Here is an 18997-nt window from a genome sequence, read left to right on the forward strand (position 1 = left end):
AGAAACGGAAGGAAACAAAGTGTTACTAACAGGTCCACACTACAGTTTGGTCATATGTAGTCTTCGCCTATAATATTGGAATAGGCCTGCTGTTCAATGTATGCTTTTGTGTCAGTGACTGTGTGGCTGAATAGGATGGAATATAAAGAAATAAAGAACTTGCATCTATATAGCGGCTTTTATGACCTCAGGATGTCCCATAACACTTCAGTCAATTAAATACTTTTGAAATGTAGTCAATGTTCTAATTTGGGAAACACATCAACCAATTTGTGCACAGCATGGTCTCACAAACAGCAAAAAGACAAATGACCAGATAATCTGTTATAGTGATGTTCCTTGAGGAACAAATACCTTTTAAAGTTCCCATCATCCTTTGCCAGCAACAACTGGTGACACGCGGATTCTGGCTCAGCCCTTTTGCCCTTCTGAGTTGCTGATGCCTGGCCCAAAATGGTACAAAAACTTGGCACCTTTAATTGGACAAATGCTATTCCTGCTCCACCCACAAGGGCCCAAAAATGTCTTCAGAAAAGGACAGAAAACGTGGGGGATGGGGGCAAAAAGAAAAACAGTTACATACTGAATAACAACTATAATTAAATATAAATTAGCTGAGTGAAAATGTACAATGTAATCTGCTAATCATAAAAGTGCAGATCATAAATAGTTAGTGACAATCTGTATTTTTATCTTTGAAACATAGGAAAGTACAGGATTGGAAAAGACAATGAAGTCCCATCTGGCCAGTCTCAAACACTGATACCTGCCAATTGCCCACTCCCTCAAATATGTATCCAACTGTCCCTTAAATTTCCCATACCATATACCGCCATTCTCTCACTGGGCCGCCTGTTGTAGAGATTTATCGCCGTCACCATGAAGAAGGTAATCTAAATTATCTGTGTGTCTTCCCTCTTCTAGATTTGTGCCTTTGTCCCGGCTTCTAGGGTTTGTAGCAATCTCAAGCAGATTACTGGGTTCAATTTATCTATTCCTTTAAGAATCTTGAATACTTATAGAAGTTCTTTACTTCCCCTATTAGATATTAAACTTACTTCCAATAAGAAAAGAACAACAATAATTTGAAAAATAGGATTAATTTTTCTGATAGTCTGAATGTTATTCCATTCATTTGCTACAAAGTATGTCCTCCAGATGCTCACAGGAGCTGGGGCAGTCTTTATATCACCTCCGCCTACAAACAATGAACAAACAGTTTAAAGGTGTATAAAAATAAAAATAACTTAAAATACTAGAAATCTAAAACGAAAACAGAAAATGCTAGAAATGCACAGTAGGATCATCAACATCTGTAAAAAGAAAAGAAAGGTTAATGTTTCAGGTATAACCCTTTGTGAGACCAAGCTCAGGTACAGTATCTCATCATTTACTTGGGCCCTCTCCAGCACTCTGGTCTGAACATGGATTTTAATGGCCCAGAACTTGGTGTCGGGGGCTTGCCGCGCGTGCAAGCCCCCGATGTGCGCTCACCCTGCGCGCCGACATCTGAAACCTGGCCCGCAGTGGATTTCCTTTCGGTGGCCAGGTTCTGATGTCGGCGCGTTGTGCTAACCTGACCCAGCGGCGTAGTTAGTGCGATGTGCCGGCTGGGATCAGGTGAGCACTGTTCAGCCAATCAGGGGAGGGGAAACTTCATTCATAAGTTTGAGAGTAAGAACTGTCAAACTCATGAGAAGTACTGCACCCAAAACACTACTTAAACTTTAAATAAAATTTAAAAAAAAATCCCAATCATTAAATTAAGCATAAATAAGTTTAAAAAAATAATTTAAACAATAATTAAAAAAAAAAAAAAAATTTTTTAATAAAAATGGTCTAAAACAAAACTTACCTTATTGTAGATTCTTTAAAATAATAAACCTGTGGAATTTTTTTTTCTAAATTGCACTAAAACACCACTTACCTGTAAAAATAAATACGTGTGCTTTTTACAAGCGTAAAGACCGGAGGCCTTTACACATGCGCAAATCCCCCAAAACAGAGGAAATCCAAGACGCACGCGCTGCCCCCTACAGCGCACGCGCTAGCCTCTTCACCTCTTGGGTGAGAGGAGAGGAAATGCCGGTTTTCAGCGCATGCGCTGTGCATGCTGAAAACCGGCATTTCCTCCGGCCAGACGCGTGAGTACCCCTTCCGTACTCACGCGTTTGGGGAGGAATTTCTGCCCCAATAACTTCTGGATTTAGCTGCACCCCCCATTTTCTTTACAACAGGCAGTGCTGGAGAAGTAGATTGAGCCGGTTTTCTGTTTTCATTTCAGGCCTGTTACATCTGCACGCTTTATTTTCCCCTTCAATTTCCTCAATTATTTTCATGTGTAGGCCTTTTACCTTTTCACTGTTTTACCAATTCACACATATTTTTGGTGTTTTACTGTATTAGTTCTGGTGAAGGACTCTGCTCAAAATGTGAACTTGTCTTTTCTCTTTAGAGGCTGAACTTGTTCCACAGGTTAAACAGAGACTCAAACTATAAGGAAGAATGTAATGCAAAGCCTCCAGCTGGGTGTGACTTCTGTTGCTGGGTTAGTTACAGAAAATTGTTACTTAAATATCACTTTTGTGGGCTTTTTTTCAGAGGCTGGTGTCGGGAGCAACAGGAGTGAACAGTGAGTATTTAAACTCACTTTCGCGGGCTTTTTTACAGAGGCCGGTGTCGGGAGCAACAGGAGTGAACAGTGAGTATTTAAACTCACTTTCGCGGGCTTTTTTACAGAGGCCGGTGTCGGGAGCAACAGGAGACAACAGTGGGTATTTAAACTCACTTTCGCAGGCTTTTTTTCAGAGGCCGGTGTCGGGAGCAACAGGAGAGAACAGTGAGTATTTAATCACACTTTCGCGGGCTTTCTTTCAGAGGCTTACCAATCTCGCAGACCGGTGGCGGCGTTCCAGAGCCACGTCACGATTCAAAATGTGACGCGGGTAAGAGGAAGCAGCTGATTGGGTGAGTACGGCCAGGTGAGTATTTATACTACTCTATAGTTTGACAGTTAAGGTTAATAGTTTATAAAGTTTAGAAGGTCTTAATTTTTGTGGTTATAGTTTCTAAGGTCTCTGTTGTGTAGCGGGGAGTGCTAGTAAACAAGGGCCCTTGAGTATATCATTTAATTGTAGTTTAATTAGTGGTATTGATTTGATTTAATTTAATTTAATTAAAGGGTAAGTCATGGCAGCACAGCTTGGCCCCATGGCATGCTCCTCCTGCACTATGTGGGAAATCAGAGACACTTCCTGTGTCCCTGACGACCATGTGTGCGGGAAGTGTATGCAGCTACTGGCAGACCGCATGGCGGTGCTGGAGCTGCGAATGGATACATACTGGAGCATTCACAATGCTGAGGACATCGTGGATAGCCCGTTTAATGAGTTGGTCACACCGCAGGTAAAGGCTGCACAGGCAGGAAGGGAATGGGTGACCGCCAGACAGAGTAGTAGGTGCAGGCAGGTAGTGCAGGGGTCCCCTGTGGCCATCCCCCTCTCAAACACATATACCACTTTGGATATTCTTGAGGGAGATGGCTTATCGGGGGAAGGCAGCAGCAGCCAACTTCCTGGCACCATGGGTGGTTCTGCTGCACAGGACGGGAGGAAAAAGAATGGGAGAGCTATAGTGATACGGGATTCTATTGTAAGGGGAATAGATAGGCATTTCTGCGGCCGCAAACGAGACTCCAGGATGGTATGATGCCTCCCTGGTGCAAGGGTCAAGGATGTCTCGGGGCGGCTGCAGGGCATTCTGGAGGGGGAGGGTGAACAGCCAGTTGTCATGGTGCATATATGTACCAACAATATAGGTAAAAAATGGGATGAGGTCCTAAAAGCTGAATATAGGGAATTAGGAGGTAAATTTAAAAATAGGACCTCAAAGGTAGTAATCTCAGGATTGCTACCAGTGCCACGTGCTAGTCAGAGTAGAAATAGAAGGATATTTCAGATGAATACATGGCTAGAGGAATGGTGCAAGGGGGAGGGATTCAAATTCCTGGGACATTGGAACCGGTTCTAGGGGAGGTGGGACCAGTACAAACTGGACGATTTGCACCTGGGCGGGATCGGGACCGATGTCCTAGGGGGAGTGTTTGCTAGTGATGTTGGGGAGGGTTTAAACTAAAATGGCAGGGGGTTGGGAACCTGTGCAGGGAGACAGAGGAAAGGGAAGCAAGGATAGAAACAAAAGACAGGAAGGAGAAAAGCAAAAGTAGAAGGCAGAGAAATAAAGGGTGTAAATCAAACAGGGATACAGTAAATAATAATTCTAAAAGGACTAAGAGTGTTAAAAAAAACAAGCCTGAAGGCTTTAGCCTAGAAATTGAGTGCCCTTAGCGCCGATTTTGCGGCGCTAGAGGGCCTAGCGCTGCATTTGGCGCCGGCGCCGAAATTGCCTGGGGCCCTTACGCCGCGGTAGACCGGTAGCGCTGCGCCGGCACCGATGACGTCATCGGTGTGCGCAGCGTCCCGGTTGCCATGCCGACGGGCCCCAGCGCCGAAATTCAGTTGCGGCCGCCTCGCCCGTGACAGCCGCAACTAAGACTCTGGCAACAGAGTCTTACGAGTCTTTGCGCCGGCGCATTAAAGGCCCCGCGGTGGCCGGCCGCTTTCCCGCCGGCCGCCTGGCCGCAGCTCCCTCCCCGGACTGCCCCCCCCCCCCCCCGGAACAGAAGCAAGCCCGGCACTTGTCCGAGGTGCCGGGCTCATTTTTTAAAAGATTTTCGCGGGCCGCGATCGGGTGCAGGCAGCTCCTCCTTAAGGGAAGGAGGAGGCCTGCACTTCCCGAGCCTGCCGCACCGCATCGGGTGCCGCAGCGCCGGAATTGTGGCGCGAAACGGCAGTTAGCGCCGATTTACCGCCGCAAAGACCCTTCAGTAGCTCCGGCAGCCGTTTGGGCGCGGCCCTGCTGAATTTTTGGCGCGCGCAGGGGGACTTAGCGCCGGCACTAACTTCCGGCGCTAAAGCCCTGGCTAAGCCAAAACTCAATTTCTAGGCCTTTGTGTCTTAATGCGAGAAGAATTCATAATAAGGTGGATGAATTAGCTGCGCAAATAGATGTAAGATGTAAACGGATATGATATAATTGGGATTACGGAGACATAGCTCTAGGGTGACCAAGGCTGGGAATTCAACATCCAGGGGTATTCAATATTCAGGAAGGACAGGGAAAAAGGAAAAGCAGGTGGGGTAGCATTGCTGGTTAAAGAGGAGATTAACACAATAGTAAGGAAGGATATTAGCTCTGATGATGTGGAATCTGTATGGGTAGAGCTGAGAAATACCAAGGGGCAGAAAACGTTAGTGGGAGTTGTATACAGACCCCCAAACAGTAATGCTGAGGTTGGGGATGGCATTAAATGGGAAATTAGAGACGCGTGCAATAAGGGCACAGCAGTTATCATGGGTGACTTTAATCTATATATAGATTGGGCTAACCAAATTAGTAACAATACTGTGGAGGAGGAATTCCTAGAGTGTATACGGGATGGTTTCCTGCACCAATATGTCGAGGAACCAACTAGAGATCAGGCCATCTTAGACTGGGTATTATGTAATGAGAAAGGATTAATTAGCAATCTTGTTGGGCGAGGCCCCTTGGGGAGGAACGATCTTAATATGATAGAATTCTTCATCAAGATGGAGAGTGAAGTAGTTGACTCAGAGGCTAGGGTCCTGAATTTAAATAAAGGAAACTACGATGGTAGGAGGCGCGAGTTGGCTAGGGTGGATTGGGGAGCATTACTTAAAGGGTTGACGGTGGATAGGCAATGGCAAACATTTAAAGATCGCATGGATGAACTACCGAATTTTTTCATCCCTGTTTGGCATAAAAATAAAACAAAAAAAGGTGACTCAACCGTGGCTACCAAGGGAAATTAGGGATAGCATAAGATCCAAGGAGAGGGCATATAAATTGGCCAGAAAAAGCAGCAAACCTGAGGATTGGGAGCAGTTTGTGATTCAGCAAAGGAGGACAAAGGGATTAATTAAGAGGGGGAAAATAGAATATGAGAGTAAGCTTTCAGGGAACATAAAAGCTGACTCAGGGATCGGTCCTAGGACCGCAGCTATTCACAATATATATTAATGATCTACACAAGGGAACTAGATGTAATATCTCCAAATTTGCAGATGACACAAAGCTGGGTGGGCGTGTGTGCTGTGGGTAGGATGCCGAGAAACTCCAGTATGATTTGGACAGGTTGGGTGATTGGGCAGATGCATGGCAGATGCAGTATAATGTGGATAAATGCGAGGTTATCCACTTTGGTGGCAAAAACAGGAAGGCAGATTATTATCTGAACGACAACAGAAGGGGAAGTGCTACGAGACCTGGGTGTCCTTGTGCACCAGTCGCTGAAGGTAAGCATGCAGGTGCAGCAGGCGGTTAAGAAGGCAAATGGTATGTTGGCCTTAATAGCGAGAGGGTTTGAGTACAGGAACAAGGATGTCTTGCTGCAGTTGTACAGGGCCTTGGTGAGACCACACCTTGAGTATTGTGTGCAGTTGTGGTCGCCATATCTGAGGAAGGATGTTCTTGCCATGGAGGGAGTGCAGCGAAGATTCACCAGGCTCATACGTGGGATGGCAGGAATAACGTATGAGGAGAGATTGGGTCGATTGGGCTTATACTCGCTGGAGTTTAGAAGAATGAGAGGGGATCTCATTGAAACTTATAAAATTCTAACAGAACTAGACAGACTAGACGCAGGAAGGATGTTCCGATGGCAGGGGAGTCCAGAACCAGGGGTCACAGTCTAAAGATAAGGGGTGAGCCATTTAGGACAGAGATGAGGAGGAATTTCTTCACCCAGAGAGTGGTGTACCTGTGGAATTCTCTACCACAGAAGGCAGTTGAGGCCAATTCATTAAATATATTCAAGAAGGAGTTAGGTATATTTCTTAAGGCTAAAGGGATCAAGGGATATGGGGAGAAGGCAGGGACAGGGTACTGAGTTTGGATGATCAGCCATGATCTCATTGAATGGCGGAGCAGGCTCGATGGTCCGAATGGCCTACTCCTGCTCCTATCTTCTATGTTTCTATGACTGTAAAACATTCTATAGATATGTGAAGAGAAAAAGATTGGTGAAGTCAGGTCCCTTGCAGTCAGAATCAGGGGAATTTATAATGGGGAACAAAGAAATGGCAGGCCAATTAAATATATATTTTGGTTCTGTCTCCACAAAGGAGGACACAAATAACCTCCCAGAGATGTCAGGGAACATAGGGTCTAATGAGCGAGAGGAATTGAATGAAATCAGTATTTGTAGGGAAATGGTGCTAGGGAAATTGATGGGATTGAAGGCCGATAAATCCCCAGGGCCTGAAAATCTACATCCTAGGGTACTTAAGGAAGTGGCCCTAGAAATAGTAGATGCATTGCTGGTCATCTTCCAAAATTCTATAGACTCTGGAACAGTACCCATGGATTGGAGGGTAGTTAATGTAACCCTACTATTTAAAAAAGATGGTAGAGAGAAAACGGGGAATTATAGACCGGTAAGCCTGACATCGGTAGTGGGGAAAATGCTAGAGTCCATTATAAAAGATGTAATAGCAGAGCACTTGGAAAACAGTGACAGGATCAGACAAAGTCAACATGGATTTACAAAAGGTAAATCATGCTTGATTAATCTACTGGAATTTTTTGAGGATGTAACTGATAGAATAGATAAGGGAGAACCAGTGGATGTGGTGTATTTAGACTTTCAGAAGGCTTTTGATAAGGTCTCGCATAAGAGGTTAGCATGCAAAGTTAAAGCACATGGGATTGGGGGCAAGGTACTGACTTGGATAGAGAACTGGTTGGCAGACAGGAAGCAAAGAGTTGGAATAAACGGGTCTTTTTCCGAGTGGCAGGCAGTGATTAGTGGGGTACCGCAGGGATCGCTGCTAGGACCCCAGCTAGTCACAATATATATTAATGATCTAGACGAGGGAACTAGATGTAATATCTCCAAGTTTGCAGACGACACAAAGCTGGGTGGGCGTGTGTGCTGTGAGGAGGATGCAGAGAAACTCCAGTATGATTTGGACAGGTTGGGTGATTGGGCAGATGCATGACAGATGCAGTATAATGTGGATAAATGCGAGGTTATCCACTTTGGTGGCAAAAGACAGATTATTATCTGAAAGGCAATAGATTGGGAAAAGGGGAAGTGCAACGAGACCTGGGTGTCCTTGTGCAGCAGTCGCTGAAGGTACGCATGCAGGTACAGCAGATGGTTAAGTAGGCAAATGGTATGTTGGCCTTCATAGTGAGAGGATTCGCGTACAGGAGCAAGGATGGCGTGCTGCAGTTGTACAGGGCCTTGGTGAGGCCACACTTTGAGTATTGTGTGCAGTTTTGGTCGCCTTATCTGAGGAAGGATGTTCTTCCCATGGAAGGAGTGCAGCGAAGATTCACCAGACTGATACCTGGGATGGCAGGAATGACGTATGAAGAGAGATTGGGTCAATTAGGCTTATATTCGCTAGAGTTTAGAAGAATGAGAGGGGATCTCATTGAAACTTATAAAATTCTAACAGGACTAAACAGACTAGATGCAGGAAGGATGTTCCCAATGGTGGGGGAGTCCAGAACCAGGGGTCACAGTCTAAGGATAAGGGGTAAGCCATTTTGGACTGAGATTAGGAGGAATTTCTTCACCCAGAGAGTGGTGAACCTGTGGAATTCTCTATCACAGAAGGCAGTTCAGGCCAATTCATTAAATGCGTTCAAGAAGGAGTTAGATATATTTCTTAAGGCTAAAGGGATCAAGGGATATGGGGAGAAAGCAGGGACAGGGTACTGAATTTGGATGATCTGCCATGATCTCATTAAATGGTGGAACAGGCTCGAGGGGCCGAATGGCCTACTCCTGCTCCTACCTTCTATGTTTCTGTTAAATTTTAATCTTGTGACTGTGTAAATAGAACTATTGTAGGTTTATTGTCCTCTAAAACACGATGCCATTTCTAGAACACCACTTCTCCAACAAACAACACCAGTCACAATTAACTACTTGCCAGTTATGTCAGTGTCCAGACCCAGAGATGAAGAAAGAAAAGAATTAATGGAACCCATCCTGGGTATTGAGTAAGAAAACTGTCGCAAACTCACAGTGCACCTTGTGACAGTCAGTCTCACCATTAACCCCGCCCTGGTGATTGTTCATAACATAATCAACAAAAAGGAATAAGTGAATGAAAAGATAAAGCAATACCGTGAACAGAAAAAAGGAAAATAAATCACTTCTTGAAACCAAATAGCATGGAAAAACCTAGATTAGCAGAATAAATAATATTGTGACATGCAACTCTGGGAATTGAGGATAAAGAAATGGTAATGTTCAAATAGTGTGGCAATAATGAAGAAATTGGAGAGAAAGAGAGAGGCAAACAGAAATAGAGAAATGAGAAGAAAAGATTATCAAACGCCAGTGAAGTGGGCGCAGATCTGAGGAATTTCACAGCCAGTGAATTCTAATGATATGATTGGGCTTCATATTAAAATACAAAAGTGTAAAAGAGCAAAAGTAAAACAGCGAAACTGACAAAACTGCTCATGTAAGCTGGGTTACAAGTTATATCTACACTAGCATTAAATGCTGTTTCTTAGAAGTGCATGGTACATGAATCTCCGAAGGGGGCTGAGAAAAGAAAAAGTTTAGGAACCTCTGATTTAGAAGAAGGCATATTAAAAGATACACAAATTTCAACCCTATGGACAACAAAAATATGCACAAAATAATACAAATATTCAAACAACTCATTACATTAAGAACTGAAATCGTAAAATGCTGGAAACACTCAGCAGGTCAGGCATCATCTGTGGAGCAAGAAACAGAGTTAACATTTCAGGTCTGGGAAATTCCTTTCCAACTCCCAAGGGCAATCAAACCTCGTCTAGTAGGCCACAATGACCATAATTATATTACTTAGTACTTCACCTACCTTTTGTATGCTGTGATTTCTGCCCCAGCCAGGAACTGGTCCAGCTCTCTTTTGAAGGTATTCAGTGAAACCGCATTCACTGCACAAGCCGGCAATTTGTTCCATAGATCTATGATCTTTTAGGAAAAGAAGAGCCTTCTGATATCTAAACTAGTTCTATCTTGCGAAACTTATAGGCCAATCCTTTGTTCTTCCTAACCTATCTAATTGAAATAATCCATCTATATGAACACAATCTAGTCCCTTCATTATTTTAAACACCTCAATCAAATCCCTCCAGAGTATACGCTTCTCTAAATGGACAAAGCCTTTTAAGCATATCAGGGTAACCAAGGTGTCTTAAACTGAGTAAATTCTCATTGTCCTCATCTGAACCATTTCTAAAGCCTCTATAACATCCATCATGCGAGGGGACCAAAACGAGATATAGTATTCTAAGTGTGGAGTGACCAAGGACGAACAAAAGGCCATTATGCTGCTTTTTGTTCTATATTGAATCATCCTAGCCACGCAACCTAATACTTTATTTGCTTTGGCTACAGGGTTCGTGTAGTGTCCGTGTGTAGACAAAGACACTGAAGACAGGAGTTGGTTCATAGGTATTTACTAAGCAAGTCTGGGGGGGGGTGTGGGGGGGGTGTGGGAGGGGGGTGTGGGGGGGTGTGGGAGGGGGGGGTGGGAGGGGGTGGGGGGGGTGTGGGGGGGTGTGGGGGGGGGGTGGGGGGTGTGGGGGGGGGGGTGTGGGGGGGGTGGGGGGGGTGTGGGGGGGGGTGGGGGGGGTGGGGGGGGGTGGGGGGGGTGGGGGGGGGTGGGGGGGGTGGGGGGGGGTGGGGGGGGTGGGGGGGGGTGGGGGGGGTGGGGGGGTGGGGGGTGGGGTGGGGGGGGTGGTGGTGGGGGGGGTTTCTAAAGGATATGCACAATACACAGGCTTATATAGCCCAAGTGGCAATTACCGGCATTACGCACACCTGGGGCTCTTAAAGGCACATACACCATAATTGCTCTTAAAGGCACATACACCACAATTCCTCCCCTTCTAGCTAACTAGTATATCATATTTTAAGTAATTATTAATTACATGTTATATGCAAAATAATATACATTGCTGTATTAATTAATTATAAGTTAGTCTCTCAGGGGGCTTCCTGACTCGGTCCGGATAACGCCTCGGGGGTGTAGTAGTTTCTGGTGGTGTAGTAGGTTCTTCTGGCAAGGCTGATTCGGCTTGAAGGCCAGTGTCGGGTTCATCGGGCTCCAGTATCACCGGATCGGAGGTAGATATGGGTATCTCTACTTCATCGTTAGATGTATAGAGTGGTGGTGTAGGTTGTCCCTTTTCGGATGACTTGATGATTTGGTCAGCATGGTGCCTTATTATGCTGTCTCCGATGTCCACGGTATACATCAGTGGTCCTAATCGTGTGCAGATAGTTCCAGGCTGCCATTTCTCGGTACGGTAGTCCCGGGCCAAAACCGGTTGGCCTATCTGGAAGGCCCTAGTTGGCCTTTCATTCATGCCCTGAAACTGCCGGTTCTCCACGTCCCTTCGGATGTTGGGCTTGACCAAATCCAGCCGGCATCTTAGGTTTCTATTGTAGAACATCATGGCGGGAGTTTGGTTAGTAACCATATGCGTTGCATTCCTATATGCCAATAAGAAGATATCCACCTTGTGCTGAAGTTTTATGTCTTCATTACCCATGGCCTTGATGGCCTTCTTGAAGGTCTGGACAGACCTTTCAGCCAATCCATTGGTGGCGGGATGGTATGGGGCGGACGTGTAGTGCTTTACCCCATTGTTCTTTAAGAACTTTCTGAATTCTTCGGACACAAATTGCGGTCCATTATCAGAACATATCTGCTCCGGCAGCCCATTCCTGGCAAATATGGTCCTTAATACTGTGATGGTTTTTTCCGTGGTGGTGGAGGACATCTTTATTACCTCCGGCCACTTGGAGTGTGCATCAACTGCGATTAAGAACATTGAGTCCATAAATGGACCAGCAAAGTCGATGTGCACCCTTTGCCAGGGAGATGAGGGCCACTCCCATGGATGTAGAGGGGCCTGTGGCGGAGCATTTTGGACCTTCTGGCATCCTAGGCAGCTCTTGGTCATGTCTTCGATGTCTCCATCGATACCTGGCCACCATACAAACGCCCTAGCTAGGTTCTTCATTTTCACTCCACCCAGATGCCCCTCGTGAAGCTCCTTTAGCACTTTATCCTGGAGTTTGGGTGGAATCACCACTCTGGATCCACACATCAAGGTTCCTCGGCACACTGACAGCTGTTCTCTTCTTTGCGAGAATGCTGGCAACAGTGGTTCGCCATGTGCTGGCCATCCCTTCACTGTTAAATCGTAGACCCGTGAGAGAGTAGGGTCATTTCTTGTCTCCCTTTCAATGGCAGAATTTGTCACCGGTAGACATTCCACTATGGTAGAGTGGAATATCTCTACTGGGTCTACTGTAGGTGCCTCTTCTATCGTTGGCAACGGTAGGCGTGATAAACCGTCAGCATTCCCATGCTGTTTTGACCCTTTGTATTCAATGTTGTATTGGTGTGCCCCTAGAAAAAGGGACCACCTCTGTAGTCTTTGTGCCGTCATAATGGGGACACCTTTTTTAGGGTTGAATATGGAGATGAGGGGTTGATGGTCAGTCAGCAAGGTAAATTTTTGTCCGTGTAGGTAATGGTTGAATTTCTTCACTCCCCATACCAGGCTGAGTGCTTCCCTGTCTATCTGGGCATAGTTACGCTCAGCTGAGTTCAATGAGCGTGACGCAAAAGCTATCGGCCGTTCCGAGCCATCAGGGAATCTATGGGACAATACCGCTCCTATGCCGTAAGGGGATGCGTCGCACGCCAGTCTGATTGGTAGTGATGGGTTGTAATGAGCCAAAATTTTCTCGGATGTGATTAAGTCTTTACATTTATGGAAGGCACGTTTACAGTCTTCGTTCCATTTCCAAATCACTCCTGTCTGTAGAAGATCATTAAGAGGGTGTAGAATAGTTGATAAGTTTGGTAAAAATTTATGATAGTAATTTATTAATCCCAGGAATGACCTTAATTGTGAAACATTTTCAGGTGCTGGGGCTTTTATAACTGCTTCAATTTTTTCAGGTGACTTATGCAACCCTTCCTTATTAATTATGTGGCCACAATATGATATCTGATTTTGAAAAAATTCGCACTTGGGGCGATTTGCTCGTAGGCCTCGTTCTTTCAGCCTAGTGAGCACCTGCTCCAAATTGGCAAGGTGCTCGTTGTCATTTTCTCCTGTTATAAGGATGTCGTCTAGGTAGCATTGAGTCCCCGGAATCCCTTGCAGGACTTGCTCCATAGCTCTTTGCCAGATAGCTGGAGCTGATGCTATTCCAAAAACCAGTCGATTGTACTGGTACAGGCCTTTGTGTGTGTTTATTGTGAGATACTTTTTAGAGGTCTCCTCAACCTCCATCTGTAGATATGCCTGTGCCAAGTCAATTTTTGGGAAATGTTTCCCTCCGGATAGTGAGGCGAAAATATCTTCTATCCTCGGAAGGGGATACTGTACCGTGTGAAGGACCGGGTTTACAGTCACCTTAAAGTCCCCACAGATGCGAATTTTTTCTGTTCCTCAGAGTTATTTTTCAATGTTTTTTTCATGACTGGAACGATGGGTGTTGCCCATTCGCTCCAATCTATTTTGGATAATACGCCTGCCTTTTCCAAATTCTTCAGCTCTGTCTCGACTGCCGGACGTATTGCGTATGGCACCGGTCTTGCCTTAAAAAATTTTGGAATTGCTGTATCTTCCACTTTTATTGAGGCGGTGATGCCTTTCAAGGTTCCTAGTTTCTCTTGAAACACTTCTTTGGCGTTGGCCAAGATGTCTTTTAATCGTTCAGGTATGATGTCATCATTGTTTTTTTCCTTACTGGTCACCGTCAGTGCCTGAATGGAGTGCCAGTCTAAACGTATCTTCCTTATCCATTCACGTCCCAACAACGGTGGACCACCATCTTGTAGAATGTATAAATACAACTTTTGTATTTCTTTGCCGTTGTATACCACAGGCACCCTTATTTTTCCTTTGGGGTAGACTTTCTGCCCCATATATGTTTTTAAGATAATGGATGTGTCTTTTAGAGGTATATGCGCAAATAGCCTCTCGTAATCTCGTCGATTTATTACGGTTAGAGCTGATCCTGTATCTAGCTCCATTTTAACTGGGGACCCTGCTATTGTGAGGGTAACCCAAATGGTTTGGTAATCCTCTTTGGCAAGTACATTATGTAATTTGAGACAGCTTAGTCTCTTGTTTCCGGAGTCGCTATCGCTATTCTGGTCTTCAGAGCTATTGTCCGTCATCATTTGTACCTTCCTGTACTTTTCTTTATTGATTTTTTGTTTTCTGTCAGTGGATTTATTTTGTCCAGATTGGCATACCCGTGCAATGTGTCCAATCTTACCACATTGCCTGCATGCTTTGCCCTTGAACCAGCAGTCCCTCTGGTTATGGGTGGATCTGCCGCAGCGATAACATCTTCCGAACTCCTGTGTCATTTTATGGGTGCCGAAGTCCTGTGTCTCTTGTTGTATCTCTGCAGCTCCTTTTGCTGCTGCTTCGTATGATACAGCCATACTGAAAGCTTTGTCCAATGTTAAATCTTTTTCAGAAAGCAGTCTTTTTTGTGTTCCTTTACTTAAGAGACCGCAAACAAATTTGTCTCGAAGATAATCCGATAGTCCTGCTCCGAATTGGCAGTACTTTGATAGCTTTCTTAATTCGGTTAGGTAATCAGCGTTACTTTCATTCTTGTGTTGATTTCTCTTGAAGAACTTGAATCGTTCCGCTATCAGCAGCGGTGTTGGGTTTAAATGCTCCTGCAGGGTATCAACAATTTCTTTAAAAGTCTTGTCCTTTGGTTTGGCTGGAGTGATTAAATTTCGTAACAGCCCGTATGTCTTCGCGCCCATTAAGTTCAGAAGTACTGAAGCTTTTTTTTCATCTGTTATTCCATTTGCAGAGCAATAAACCTCTACTCTTTCCACGTATGTGGTCCAATCTTCTATTTCGCCATCAAAAGCCTCAATATTACCAGATTTAGGCATTTCAGAAAAGATATGGCGCTTCCCGTGCTTTTTTTTTCTCTCCGTAGCAACGATATGGCGCTTCCCGCGCTTTCCCGCCGCTGCTACCGATAACAATGCTGTTTTACTGTGGTTTCCGTTTATTCACTGTTGGAGACTCGTTCCCGACGGAGGTCTAAACGCTGACCTGCTTGCCGCGCCGGCCGTCTCTCGAGTGCACCCTCCCAGTCCGTTATTGCTTGCCTCCGATTTCGCTGCCTGCCTCAGCTGTAGAGCCCACCGCTGGAGCTCCAGCCTGACGCCCAGGAAGGATTAGCGCAGTACCTGTCACCAGCTTGGCCAGCTGGTGAAACCACAGTTTCTCTTACTTCCTTGAGTCTTCTGGACGCTGGAGGAATCGATGTCCTTGAGGTGCTGCCGAATTGCAGGTAAGTCCGTTTCCACTTCGTCGCCACTGTAGTGTCCGTGTGTAGATAAAGACACTGAAGACAGGAGTTGGTTCATAGGTATTTACTAAGCAAGTCTGGGGGGGGGGGGTGGTTTCTAAAGGATATACACAATACACAGGCTTATATAGCCCAAGTGGCAATTACCGGCATTACGCACACCTGGGGCTCTTAAAGGCACATACACCATAATTGCTCTTAAAGGCACATACACCACAGTTCGCGATTCACACTCCTGTTTGCCTGGTACCAGTCAGCACATGAAATTAATGGTGGCAGCTCATTATAATGATTTTGACGATAAGCCAGCTAAACAGGCTGTATGCCTGTTTGTGGGTGTGGGAAATCGGGCAACTATGATGGCACTTAAAGATAGCCAGCACCTCTTAAAGGGGAGGTGCACTCTGGCTGCAGACGAGATGGAAACTTCCAAAATTGAAAAAAAATGGCTGGAAGAGGTCCCGAGAGAGCACCTAGGTTCTCTGATAGCGTGTTGCAGGTCCTGGTCCATCAGTGGATAGGAGAGATATCCTGTTTCCCCCAGGGGGGAAGAAGGCCCTCCAGGCAACAACTCCACCACCAGTGGGAAGAGGCTGCAGAGGAGGTCAATGCCAGGAGCTTAGCTACTAGGACATGGCTGCAAACCCAAAAAGAAGTTTAATGACCTCATCAGAGTTGTTAAGGTAAGAATACTGCTCTCTTACTCTCTGCTCACACCTCCACCACCACCAGCCTCACTTCTCACAATTCTAGCTTCCCTTCACTCTCCAACAATCACTGCACCACAGCTCATGCTAGCTCCTTCTCCTCATACTCAGACACCTCACATCTTACACACTGCATACAAACTTTTCCACCATGACCAGTACATTCTCTAAGCACCTCTTAAAGATGTCGCTAACACACTCCCTTCATTAATGCAGAAGAAGGTCGCGAACAACTCCAGACAGGAAGCTGCCAATGGAGGAGGTTGAGCCCGCTGGCACACCCTCTTCCCCCTTGAAGAAAATGTGCCGGCCATCACAGGGGCAGGGTCATATATATGGAGTTAGGTTGCAGATCAGCCATGATCTCAGTGAATGGCAGAACAGGCTCGAGGGGCTAAATGGCCTACTCCTGTTCCTATGTTCATGGCTATGGCAAATTGCAATGCACAAGAGACATCACACAGGATTTCTTCACAGCTTTACCCTTTTTTCCTTCTTCTATCTCACCCTGCATATTCTGTATGGCAAACTGCAGCTGCTTTCACTAGCCACTTCCTTCTCTCATTTTCTTTCACACTAAAAGCTAACCCTTGTCCCTCTCTTTCATTTCAGGTGCTGAAAATCTGGAGATACCTCTGCCACAGGAAGAGGAGGGCAGCCTTTCTGCATATGCACTGTCACTCGATCTGACCCTAGCAAGCACCAGCTCAGAGACTGGCACCACATGAGAGCAGGACAGAGGATGGGGCTTCACATGATGAATAACCGGTCACAAGTGACCCAGAGCTAGGGTGGGGGATAGGAAGTCACAGGTGCCTATTCACCGAAGACGACATCATATACTAGTTCGGCTGCAGAGAACTCAGATGCAGACCTCGAGGGCCCAGGCTACCGAAAAAGGCTGAAAAAGAGCATATTACAGGTGTGCTAGATCCACTGGGAAGCCTGCCAGCAATCTTGAGTGCAATGGCTCAGAGCATGGAGGAGTCCAGCTCCAACTTGTGTAGGGACTTCTTATACCTGTTAAATATTAGACACAGCTGGAATTAAGTTGTTGCATAAGTTATTTTAGTTTTGTTCTGGACTTGGTGTTGGTGTTAATATTTGTAGTAAAGTGTGGGCAAGACCCATAAGGCTGGACTAAAGCAAGGAAATCTGATGGTGGTAGTAAGGACAGTGGTGATAAGGATTGCAGGACTGTCAGGTTATTGGGGATGGTTCATGTGAAGCGCTCTTGGATGAGCTGGCAGCTTGGTGGTCGAGGCTCATGCGCTTCCTCCTCTTCATGCTGCTTTTCCTACTCCTCCTCCTGCTGTATTTCTTGCTGCCCAGGCGATGGTAAGGGCTGGTCCCTCATGATGGCAAAATTACGCAGCATGCTGTAGACGATCACAAATCTAAATACACGGTTAGGGCTGTACTGCAAAGCTTCTCCTGAACAGTCCAGGCAGCAGAGGCGTAGGCTGAGCATGCTGACTGTCTGCTTCATAATGTTGCTGGTGGCAGCGTGGCTCTCATTATAGGCCACATCTGCAGCTATGCTTGGGTTCCTGACTTGTTCCTCAGTGAAGTTCAGGTAGGAGAATACTCCCTGAAGACCCTCTGTGGGTATAGCCTCCTGTGCAGTGCTCTCCTCCTCCCTCTTCTCCCAGCTGCTCCTGATCTCTTCTTGGCTGCTTCCCCACAGTCCTACAGACTCTAAGGGCAGACCAACCATGACTGCAGTAAAACTGCATTGAAGGCAGCCAATAGCTGTCCAGTATCAGCAAACATTTCTGACCAGAAGTCAGGATTTAGTTGTGGAAGTCAGAAAAAAGGCCAAACAACACCCAGAGGTTAACCAACAGCTATAGAGGACAAACCAGCAACTAACCTATATGGAGGGGATGAGTCCTTTGAATAACACTGCTGAAGGGTCCTTGCTGCCTGTTGGCTCCACGAGTTGCTGAGCAAGTTTAGCCCACGGCGAATCAAGCAGTGGGGCTGCCCAATTTCATAAAAGGGTCTTACAACCAACAAAAGACCCTTATTTAAATATTATAATAAGCTTCCTGAATTATTTCGACATGCACCTTGGATCCTTATGGAGGAGTTCGATCCAATATGGTGAGTGGTGCACTTCCAATGTGGGGTGGGTGCCCACCATATTGGATGCTTAAGCGCCCGTTTTATGCTTGTAAAATGAACGTGGCACCATTGAATATCTAGGCTGGCCATTTTTCCCAGTAGCACTGTTGAGTGTCTCTAACAATTCCTCTATCCAGGTAAACACATAGAGTATCTCTTATGATCTCCTCTTACACATAATTGAAGTTAAGCTAATGAGCCTATAGTTCTCTGGTTGTGACCTCCTGAAAATCGGTACTACATGAGCCTCCTTCCAGGTTAAGGGAACAATCTTCGATGCTAGCAAGCTGTAAAAGTTATGAGAAAGGGGTCGCAAAGCATGCGTCCCATTTCTTTAAGCACTTTCCAGTGGATGTCATTCAGTCCAGCAGCCTCATTGGTTTAAGGAATTGAATTTTTTTTAACAAAAATACTAACATGGACAAAATAATTTACAAATATATCTGTCAAAATGTAAAAATAATTGAATACTTGAAACGAAGTAACAAAACAAGAAAAAAAATGATGAATAAATGTAACATTTACCTGCAACAGACTTGACAATTTTGCCCTTGGATCTCTCCCAGTCAATAAAAAAGATGTCCACAGTTAACTGGTGTCCTAGTTTATGTAAAAGCTGAAGAAGCTTAGAGAATTAACATTCCCAGCGGCGAAAAGAAAGATAAATAAACAGTTAGAAGTTAACAGG

The 18997-nt window shown here is 45.4% G+C and overlaps 1 protein-coding gene across 1 annotated transcript in view; it reads right to left on the reverse strand.

The window, feature by feature from the left end:
• Nucleotides 1–18997, reverse strand: part of tmem67 (transmembrane protein 67) — a 495060-nt gene that overhangs the window by 170147 nt on the left and 305916 nt on the right. The window contains exons 19-20 of the mRNA XM_085992667.1: nucleotides 18835–18934; nucleotides 1059–1198 (exon numbers count right to left, since the gene is read on the reverse strand). Of these exons, the coding sequence (XP_085848793.1) occupies nucleotides 1059–1198; nucleotides 18835–18934 (240 nt within the window). The remainder of the gene's footprint in view (nucleotides 1–1058; nucleotides 1199–18834; nucleotides 18935–18997) is intronic.

Source organism: Somniosus microcephalus, chromosome 7 (assembly GCF_052327205.1).
Source record: "Somniosus microcephalus isolate GS21.2 chromosome 7, FLI_Smic_1.0, whole genome shotgun sequence".
Taxonomy (NCBI): Eukaryota; Metazoa; Chordata; class Chondrichthyes; order Squaliformes; family Somniosidae; genus Somniosus; species Somniosus microcephalus.